Source organism: Protomyctophum bolini (genome assembly GCF_963924005.1).
Source record: "Protomyctophum bolini genome assembly, chromosome: 6".
NCBI lineage: Eukaryota > Metazoa > Chordata > Actinopteri > Myctophiformes > Myctophidae > Protomyctophum > Protomyctophum bolini.
Window position 1 is genome coordinate 50,839,344 of NC_137867.1, and position 10,988 is coordinate 50,850,331.

A 10,988-nucleotide genomic window follows, 5' to 3' on the forward strand; every position below is an offset into this window, starting at 1 on the left:
CATTCCACACATCGCTGGGCAAAGAGCTAGCATTCTGAACACATCGCTGGGCAAAACGCTAGCATTCCGCATGTGTAGCTTTTTTCGTACTTTTCACACATGTTGTTTTATACGTGAAACATGTCAGTTGTATATTTACGTGCATATCAGGCATTGTATTGTGCATTGTTTGCATAACTTTCCAGAATGAAAATTTGATAAAGCCAGAAGTCATCATTCTTTATCTATAATACAGATTTATTATAGATACAATAATCATTCTTATTTCATTTTGTTTACATGTTTAAAACGAGGAAATATTCATCTATATGTGAACACGTTTTAATGCCAAATTCTGGTTTTATTTTTTATTTGTTGTACCTTTTGTTGGGGGTCCCCCAGGTCAAATATGCTGATGATTAAGTGAGAAATGAATACTTTTGCAATAAAATAAATAGAATTCAACATGTTTCCTTGTTGTTTTACCCAGGGAAGTAACTGAGCACAGGTGCTCATTTTCAGCAACGCCCTGCACATAGAAATAGACACACACACACACACACACACACACACACACACACACTAAAACCTGGGAGCTGACCAGTACAACCACAGTCTTATACTGTTGGCCACTAAGTGACTAAGTGAGTGGTGACAAGGGCACTCCTCTAACCCATAGGCCACCGCTGGCCCGAAATGTTTTATTGTGTATCTTAGTTTTAGCAGGGCTGATTAGGGTCAATGTGGGGGTCCGTAGGGCTGATTAGAGTCGATGTGGGCGTCCATAGGGCTCATTAGAGTCAATGTGGGGGTCTGTAGGGGTCCGTAGAGCTGATTAGAGTCAATGTGGGGGTCCGTAGGGGTCTGTAGAGCTGATTAGAGTCAATGTGGGGGTCCATAGAGCTGATTAGAGTCAATGTGGGGGTCCGTAGGGGTCCGTAGAGCTGATTAGAGTCAGATGTGGGGGTCCATAGGGCTGATTAGAGTCGATGTGCAGGGGGTCCGTAGAGCTGATTAGAGTCAGATGTGGGGGTCCGTAGAGCTGATTAGAGTCGATGTGGGGGTCCGTAGAGCTGATTAGAGTCGATGTGGGGGTCCGTAGAGCTGATTAGAGTCGATGTGGGGGTCCATAGGGCTGATTAGAGTCGATGTGGGGGTCCATATGGCTGATTAGAGTCGATGTGGGGGTCCGTAGAGCTGATTAGAGTCGATGTGGGGGTCCATAGGGCTGATTAGAGTCAATGTGGGGGTCCGTAGGGCTGATTAGAGTCAATGTGGGGGTCCATAGGGCTGATTATAGTCAATGTGGGGGTCCGTAGGGCTGATTAGAGTCAGATGTGGGGGTCCATAGGGCTATTTAGAGTCAGATGTGGGGGTCCGTAGAGCTGATTAGAGTCGATGTGGGGGTCCATAGGGCTGATTAGAGTCAGATGTGGGGGTCCATAGGGCTGATTAGAGTCAGATGTGGGGGTCCGTAGAGCTGATTAGAGTCGATGTGGGGGTCCGTAGAGCTGATTAGAGTCAGATGTGGGGGTCCGTAGAGCTGATTAGAGTCGATGTGGGGGTCCATAGGGCTGATTAGAGTCGATGTGGGGGTCCGTAGGGCTGATTATAGTCGATGTGGGGGTCCATAGGGCTGATTAGAGTCGATGTGGGGGTCCATGGGGCTGATTAGAGTCGATGTGGGGGTCCGTAGGGCTGATTATAGTCGATGTGGGGGTCCATAGGGCTGATTAGAGTTGATGTGGGGGTCCTTGACATGAATACGTTTGGGAACCAGTGCTCTAACTAACATAATGTCATGTAATGTAATGAGCACATGCTCCCACAGGGCGTCGCTGTTGTACCGTACAGTGGAGTAGGAACTGTTAGAGACGGAACCGATCTGTTTAAAGTGTTTGTTTTGGGCGGCCGGGCCTCTTATACAGGGCTCCACACCGGATGTTTTCATTCTGATTGTTGTGGTGGAAAAACTTTAGCAAAGACATTTGCGGCTCATAATAAAATACCGTAGCAGGAATTATGTTACATATATTGAACCGAGCCGTCTTGTCTGAACGAGCGGGTCCATTTGGTTCCATTGCTAAAGTTAAATTACGTTACGTGTCTCTACAGCCAGCAGCGAAACTAAAGGAACATTTTATTTTATTTTTTACCAACCAACCAACGCTGTTCGGAGACTGGAACGACTGGTGTTAACAGTCCTAAGGTCAGTTTACACTTTTTTGATGAATTGAACATGGTGGACCCTCTTGTAAACAAGTGTATAGCGGCTATACCGAGTCAGAACCCAATGGTAGTAAAGTTTCTGACATGTTTAAGACTTTGGGTCGGCACGATAGAATGAGCTGACCCAGGGGGTCCCGAGAGGGGCTAACAAGTGTAATGCTTTATGGTGTCGTCCACTCACAGTTAACAGTCTTTGTATTGAGTTGTACTTGAAATGTACTGGAATTCTGCAAACTGTTAATAAATACTATTGCTGAATCAATCAAAAATAAATAAAAAACGTCATTCACACACACACACACACACACACACACACACACACACACACACACACTCACACTCACACTCACACTCACACTGACTGATTGATTGATTGAAATATGTATTAACAGTTTGCAGAATTACAGTACATTTTAAGCACAAACTCAATACAAAGACTGTTAACTGTGAGTGGACGACCCAATTAAGCATTACACTTGTTTACAACAGGGTCCACCATGTTCAATTCATCAAAACATTTACACCTCATTCACACACAGAGAGAGAGAGATAGAGAGAGAGAGACCATTCGATTCAGGTCAGTTTACAATTTAGGCATTTAGCAGACGCTCTTAATCCAGAGCGATTTACATTAAGCAAGAACAAAAAGCATGGGAATACATCACATAAAAACATTTATCATGAAACATGCGTAAGCTAAGAAAGTAACAGTGGAATATCTATATAATTAAACTATACATATAAACTATACATATAAACTACTATGCTATACATATGTACTATGACGTGCTATGACTACATACAATGCAGTTATAGTGCTGTCTTCATAACATGCTATAAGTCTGTATCAAATGCTTTCTAAGTCTACAGAAATGCTATCTAAGGGGGTGGGGTAAGTGCTATGGGCCATGATGGAGTCTGAAAAGGTGGGTTTACCTCAAAATACTCCACTTTATCTCTGAATGAGTCACATGTTCAGTCAGTGACTGAATGAACAGTGAATTAATTATCTATCATCTCTGAGTGTGAAATGAATACAGTATGTTCTGTCAACAATGAGTAGTAGCCTATGAATGATTATACAGACTGTGTGTGTGTGTGTGTGTGTGTGTGTGTGTGTTACCCTTTTACAGTCTATGGTGTTACCTCAGTCTGAGCAAGTAGGCAAGGCAATTTTATTTATATACCACCTTCATACACGTTCAAACATTCAAAGTACAGTACAGCTCATTTAAAGCCCAGATTATACCAGGCTATCTATCAAGCCTAGTTGATAGACTAGCAGCAATTTGCAACTCTAGATTTTTTTATAATGGGATGAATCTAGAGTTGCAATACCCTCCATTGACTCCCCATTCATCCAATTTGCGTTTGCGATCTGCTTGTCTTAAACGACATTAAACTCACCAACATTGCAGCTGTAGGCCAAGCTTGAATTATCCTCTTTCAATCTGCCGAGCTTGTGTGTCATAAAAATCCACCGTAGACATGTTGTTATTGTTAATATGAGCTACTTTCTGTCAAGACATTCTGTGCAGGTGATTCTTTTTCTAAGTGTTGCAGTTTGGAAGCACTCGTTTTTATTAACGGGGCGCACTGCTGCCTCCTGCATTATGTGCAAATTCGAAACAGGTGGTGCGCAGGGTGACTTTGACGTGCGCTTCCAAACTCCTGCACATAATTTCTTGACGGAAAGTATTATTGTACAAGTACATTGTCTTACTGTCCTGCTGTCTCTCCTCCTGCAGATAAACCAAGATGGGAGCGTAGTCGGCGTACAAATACATGCAGGAGTTGTGGCGCAAGAAGCAGTCGGACGTGATGCGTTTCCTGCTGCAGTACCGCCAGCTGTCCAACCTCTACAGAGCCCCCCGACCCACCAGGCCCGACAAGGACCGCAGGCCTAGCAGGGTGAGTGTTTACTGGGTCTGTAGGCTGGGCTACAAGGCCTAGCAGGGTGAGTGTTTACTGGGTCTGTAGGGTCTGTAGGCTGGGCTACAGGCGGCTTGTGTTATTACTAGAAAGCCTACTTTCCACTCTGAGCTCCCCACCACTTGTATAAAATGCATTTATTTTGGCCAGAAAGGGATTTTTTTATATCTGCAGGGGCGCAGTGGAGTAACAAAGTATTTTTTATTTCCGGTAGGAAAAAGATTCCTTTCTGGCCAAAACATGCATTTTCTACGTGTTATGAGGGGCTGATCCAAACGATATCCTCTCCCTGAAGACGGGGAGGAACTGTGATCATCTCCGTGCAATCAGTACATTGGCCCCCTTCAGTCTGCATACCAGGTTTGTCATCTATTGGTATGTCATCTATTCTACATGCTAAACAAGGCATTCACACACTTTGACACCCTGGGCAATACAGTTAGAATCATGCTGTTTTTAAACTTCTCCAGTGTCTTCAAAACTATCCGGTCACAACTGCTTGCAGAAGCTTGTGTTGAAGGGGGGGGGGGGGGGGGGGGCATGGTTTGGTGGCATGGATCTAAGATCCAAGAACCTCTGGGGCAGACTGCAGTATGTGAGACTGCAGGGTTGTCTGTTCGGAGGTGCTGGTGTACATCACAGGCACTCCCCAGGGCTCAGTGCTGTCACCTTTCCTGCTCACCCTATAAACATCTGACATCCGCTTCAACTACAAGACATGCAGTGGTCAGCTGATCCCTCCATCTCAGGGCACAGCACTGTGTGTATGTTTCAGTGTGCTGGGTGCCATTTACGTTAGTTGAAGCGTTTTTCTTTTTTTACAAATGTGCTACATTTCATGATCTAGATTAACGTATGAGTAAACTAAGGCACCAGTACTTGTTTTAGATGTTAGGTATATGTAAGATGTTAGGTATATGTATTTATGACATTTGAGAAAGATTTTGTGTTGCCGAAATCAATATAACACATTTTACAAGCAAAAACAGCAGCACTGTGTTCTATTCCAACAGGCTACGTCATTAGCGTATGTTTACGTCATTATCATATCTTTTTTTGTTTCAACAGGCTACGTCATCTATCGTATCCGTGTGCGCCGTGATGGTCGTGAACGGCCCGTACCGAAGGGAGCCACCTACGGAAAGCCCGTTCACCACGGAGTCAACCAGATCATGTTCGCCCTGCAGCCTGCAGTCCACCGCTGAGGTGAGTCTGACCCTAACCTGGGATAGTGTACAGTAGTAGTGTGGACTAGGGCTGACCCAAAAAAATTGATTAATCGACGTTCAATTGATACGCACGGGAATCGATTTTAACATTTTGAATCGAATAGTCATTAAAAAAGCGTCCGCTTTTGGTCCGAGACGGCCCCATGCTTGCGCCTCGCAGCACCTCGCAACGCCTCCTCTTTCCCCGTGTTAACAAGGAAGTCAACTGAACAAGTGCAGCTGCAGTCCCAGGAGCCAGGAAAAATAAATCGAAAGTGTGGTTGCATTTTAAAATACCCTATTTGAATAAAGGTTGTAGGCTACACGAGAGTGAAAATGACCGCTGGGAAAATCCCTAATTGAGAGTGTAGGCAAGCGCACCACAGCTCAGTGGACATTAAATATAGGCTACCATGTTTGATAAGTCATATAAAAACATTACTTACACCCAAATGAAAATATAAACTCACAGATTGGAATTATAACAATCTGTTGAGTATTGCCTGAATAATGCCACTATAAAATCCCAACTTTTATTGATGCGCCATTGCGCTGAGAACCTTGTGGAGCCTGGCGGTGTACATTATACTTGTGCGCGCACCGGAAATTCGAAGATCTGCAATCTCATGCGCTGCGTTGTGCATATTGGCTGAGAGTATAATGGCACAAATGAAACTAGGCCTATATTTTTATTTTGGCGATGCAGAGAATTGATTTTGCCGTTGCCAGCGATATCTTTTTTTTTTTCTTGTCTGAAGACTGACCTGTTCCATCACTGTGAACTCCCATGCAGCAGAGCAGCTCCTACATACCCAGACCAAAACACTTTAATTTTCTCTTTGGCATTTAATTGCACCTGATCATATTATTGTAATTATGTAGCCTATACTATTTGCCTGTGTTTTTTCGTTTTTTCGTGCGCCGATGGTGATGCTCCACTTGTTTCAGCCTGTAGGCCTACAGCAATTTGGTCAGCTTTTATTGTTTTAAATGTGCTATATAAATAAAGTTCGATTTAGGCCTATATTGGAGCAGGTGCTGGCAAATAACTAATTACTGTAATGCCATGCAGTGAAGTTGCGCAAATGTCAACTCAATTAGCAAGCGGAGCTGCTCTCATGCAGCACAATGACTGCAGATCTCTTCTTAACCCATTCTGACCTGAGATCAGATTCATACGAGGTTTCCACTAGGACACACACTGGTCTGATGAACCCATTCTGACCTGAGATCAGATTCTAAAAATGTCAGTCGTTCTTCGATTTTTCAAAAATAGCAGACCTACAAGCTCGTATCGCGCCACTCGGTGGCGCGATATGAGCTTGTAGATCTGCTATTTTTCAATAGCTAAAGCATAACATGATGCTAACACCAAAATGGGTGCCAGGTCAGAATGGGTTAATGTTTACTTATTATGGTTTACTTTCAACCATAAACCATAATATGATTGACAAACCTTGGATTATAATTCTTCATCGGTAATTTAACTATGTGGGATTTCTCCATCGGCATCGCATGTCGATAAAAAATGGGATTTCACCAGTGGCATTATTCAGGCAATACTTAACAGATTGTTATAATTCCAAGTGATCTATAATCTGTGAAGTTTATATATTTTTCCCATACACACACTCACAGTCACGTTAACTTTATGATCAATCAAATCAACCGTGGTTGATTTTATTTCTGACAAGTGTCTTGAAGAGTTCATTCATGTTACCGTTCGTTTACAATTGACAGAGGAGTTTGGATTATATTTTTTTATTTGATGGAGAGGTAATGCCTGGTTCAGGCGCTGTTTAATTGTTAAATAAAAGACCAATCCAATATGCGCTCCTCTATCTTCTGCAGCTATATCGCCGTTTTATTTTAAGCCAAATTCATTGTGCGTCAGCGTCACTGCTCGTCTCGCGCCCCCACCCAGTTTATAAGATGCCCCACAACTTTTGTAAAAAGCCTCTTTATATTGAATCTTTCACTGATAGACATCTCAGGGGCAGGTACTGTAGACACAGTAATGATCATCATCTCAGATCCCATTCCTTAAGTAACATGACATATTAAAGCTAATACAAAAGATTATATTTTTGAGGGGCGCTGGCCCCTCCTATGTTTAATTTAATTAAGTTTGTCTTGTCTAGACAAACATTCAAAACGCCATTGACAATGGACAGAGTTTAATGTTTGTCTTGTCCATTGACAATGGACAGAGTTTAATGTTTGTCTTGTCCATTGACAATGGACAGAGTTTAATTTTTGTTTTGTCACTAACACAAACATTAAATGCCATTAACACCCGAGCGGCAAGAACGGAGTTCTCCATCCTATCAATTAGTAACACTCGTCGCCCAGGACTGAGATCAATAAAAGGACGGTGATGTATTGATATCAAAACCCATCGCATCGCTCCACAGGCTGGCGTGAATCTAAATCTAAATAATTCCGTCCAATTCTAAGCAAAGATTATGTGTTAGACGGCCCACCGCTAGTCGCGTTAGAATTAATCATACCTCCCGTTGTTGTCGATCTACAGTATGTCAGTGGTGCTCAACTTTTTTCATGTCAAGGACCTCCAGAATTATCTGTATTTGGCCGCGGGACCCCTATCTGTTCCAGAGACCCCCCAGAAGCAAAGATTGAAGTTAAAAACGTCCACAGGGAAAGAATATATATTCAAAGATTCACGCCACATTTTCACAATTTTTCTACAAGCTCGTAGCGCGGCACTTAGTGCCGCACTATGAGCTTGTAAATCTGCTATTTTTCAATAGCTAAAGCATAACATAATCCCAAAAGGGGTTCCCGTCCTTGAATGGGTTAATGTAATAAATACCCCCGGGCGTTTAACTTAACAATGAACAGTGTCTGTTTTGTCTGTCACTGAGCAAATCGACATATATATTAGGGCTGTCAGAACGAATTTCATAATATGAAAGAAATTCGAATATTAAAAAATATATATATATTCGAAAGCTAAAATTGCCATTCGAATGGAGCTTTTATCATTTATTAATTCTATTTAATATTTTTGTTTTATGTTATTTTATCCGCTCACTAAATGTATTGAGTAACGAATCTACCGCTGTGAAATCTCCCATCTGCACGCACGCACACACGGTCACACGCGCGCCTCGTCACCTCCTCCCTCCTCTGCACGCATGCACACACGCAGTCGCACAGCGCGCTGCAACTAAGAAGAATCACTCGCATGTTTTATTAGTACCGTCGAGTCTGTCGCATATTGTGGACAGTTTGAAAATGCGGGTCCTACGTGCATTAAACCATTAACGTTGGTCCGGCTGGTTTCATTTTGTCCTACGCGATTACGTGAATCAGCATGGCTGCGCCTGCAGTAGGCTATTACCAAAACAAACACATGGTAGGCTACTTTTGTGTTGCACATGGAAAGCAACTGAAAACGACCATGGATATATTAAAGACAGTTCCCCTGTGCTGCTGTGCACAGCGGAGATAATGCAAAACTCCAGGTACGAACCAAAACACTGACTGTCTGAAGCTGATCATCCACGACTATATCTCCAGACTAGTCCTGCAGTCCCGCAATGAAGGAAAGACAATCTCGCCTCTCACTATAGTCCACTACAATGCCATTCTAGCGTTAAAACCTACATTTATGTGTTATTCAACAATTACTTTAGCGCAAAATATAGGCATCTCTATATATCTTCATTGCTATTTACTAATGGTGGCCTGTTCATCGTGACAGCATTCCGTTTAAAAAGAAAAAAGAAAAAGTTCATGATTCCTGACTAGCCTACTCACTACTCAGACTATACTGTATCAGAAGTATACAACGTTCACTGTAAAATGCATTTGCACTATAGACAGACAACAATCTTACCGTGCTGAGTGCACTGTGCTCAATAAAACAACAGTTTAAACGCTATTTTGTGCCGAAAACCATTATTACATGTTCTGAAATTACTGCTTTGTCGTTTGGAAGGGGGGGCCCTCTAGTGGACAGAACGTGCATCGTCAAAACCTTGTTATTCTGTGTATTATTATAGGCTAAATATGAGCTAAAATACAATGTAAATATTCGAATATATTCGAAAATTACAAATAATTAAGCAATGAAATTCGAATTGGATTATAGAGGTGAACTGACAGCCCTAATATATATGTTATGTTATGATATCGTCATGATGTGAGATGATAAGGGTTGGTAAAAAGCCCCTCACTTCACACAGGAGTGATTTTTTTCAAACAATGCGATGCTGCCTCATCAGAGTTTGTGTATATATTGTCAGTTACTTGCATTAGAGGAGCTAACTTTCTGTTTCTATATCTCAGACACGAGGAGCTGCCATGTGGATGAAACAGCAGACGCAGGACATCGACTCTGCTTCGGACACAGAGAGCAAAGACCTGCAGCCGCCGTCTGCATCTGTGAGCCATCACCAACACCACTGAGGGGAGGAGATTGTGTTTTCAGCCAGGTTGGCATTTAATGCTCCTCCCACCTCCGGTGAACTCTCACATTTCTGACATTGAGGCACAGGAACACTTTGGTCACTTTTTTTTATTTTTTATATGAAGTATATTTATTGGTTTTTCACTTGGGTGACTTTGTGAGTGTGTGTTGGTGTTTCTCGCTTATCAAATCCAGAATTGATTGATTGATTGAAATATTTATTAACAGTTTGCATTACACTTGTTTACAACAGGGTCCACCATGTTCAATTCATCAAAACATTTAGAGACGTACAAATAGACACTTCTATATAGTTAAAGAACAGAACAGGAATTAATCATAAAGGAAGCAAAAAGGGAAAAGAAACGTATACAGTGAGGGGAAAAATGGGGGAAGCAAATATGAGTTAAAAATGTTCCCTCTGAAAGAATATATATTCAAAGATTTGTGCCACATTTTCACGATTTTTCAAAAATATCAGACCTACAAGCTTGTAGTGTGGCACTCGGTGCTGCGCTATGAGCTTTAGATCTGCTATTTTTCAACAGCTAAAGCATGACAATGCTTAAAACACCAAAATGGGTTCCCGCCCAAAATGGGTTAAATATTGGCTGTGATGCGTGGTCCGGGTTGCACAGCTCACGGGACATACAATTTAATTTCAGCTATGAACATTTGTTATTTTAAATAATAAATGTTTTATGTATTTAAATTAAATACATATTTTATTGTTTGAATTAAAGAATATAACATTATTTGATACAACTATAATACATTTCAACATTTTATTGTTGAACTAAATGATAGAACATTATTTATATAAATAATGAGCATTTTTAAGCACAAGATAAATTGGGCTACAGTACCGTTCAGTGACGAGCACTTTGTTATTTTAGTTTGCTTTAAGCACAAGATAAATTGGGCTACAGTACCGTTCAGTGACGAGCACTTTGTTCTTTTATTTTGCTTTCCATTCAGTCTTGTGTCGAAGCACTTCAATCTATATTTGCTTCATATTTAATATTGTAAGGCAGTGATTCGCCACCAGTGGTCCGTGAGGTGGTTCCAGGTGGTCCCCATACAGCTAAATGATATCAGTTGGTAACCAAATGGACCCTTATTAGATCTTCAAGTCTTGAGAGTGTAAAATGAAGGCAATCAGCATCAAATGAAGCACAGCTTGACACTGACAAAAATGAACCGAT

At 41.8% G+C, this 10,988-nt stretch overlaps 1 protein-coding gene across 1 annotated transcript; it reads left to right on the forward strand.

The window, feature by feature from the left end:
• The first annotated feature begins 3,961 nt into the window (after positions 1-3,961).
• Positions 3,962-10,978, forward strand: LOC308316705 (large ribosomal subunit protein eL15-like). The gene is made up of 3 exons (XM_080765420.1): positions 3,962-4,119; positions 5,209-5,346; positions 9,663-10,978. Exons 1-3 carry the CDS (start codon positions 3,994-3,996, stop codon positions 9,780-9,782), a joined length of 384 nt encoding a protein of 127 aa, XP_080621546.1. The 5' UTR covers positions 3,962-3,993; the 3' UTR covers positions 9,783-10,978.
• Positions 10,979-10,988: the final 10 nt, after the last annotated feature.

What these genes read in the sequence shown, in the direction of transcription:
- LOC308316705 (XM_080765420.1), top strand. Translation starts at nt 3,994, where the DNA reads ATGCAGGAGTTGTGGCGCAAGAAGCAGTCGGACGTGATGCGTTTCCTG. An exon ending in AGGACCGCAGGCCTAGCAGG is followed by an intron (nt 4,120 to 5,208) that starts GTGAGTGTTTAC and finishes TTGTTTCAACAG; the next exon opens with GCTACGTCATCTATCGTATC. An exon ending in GCCTGCAGTCCACCGCTGAG is followed by an intron (nt 5,347 to 9,662) that starts GTGAGTCTGACC and finishes TCTATATCTCAG; the next exon opens with ACACGAGGAGCTGCCATGTG.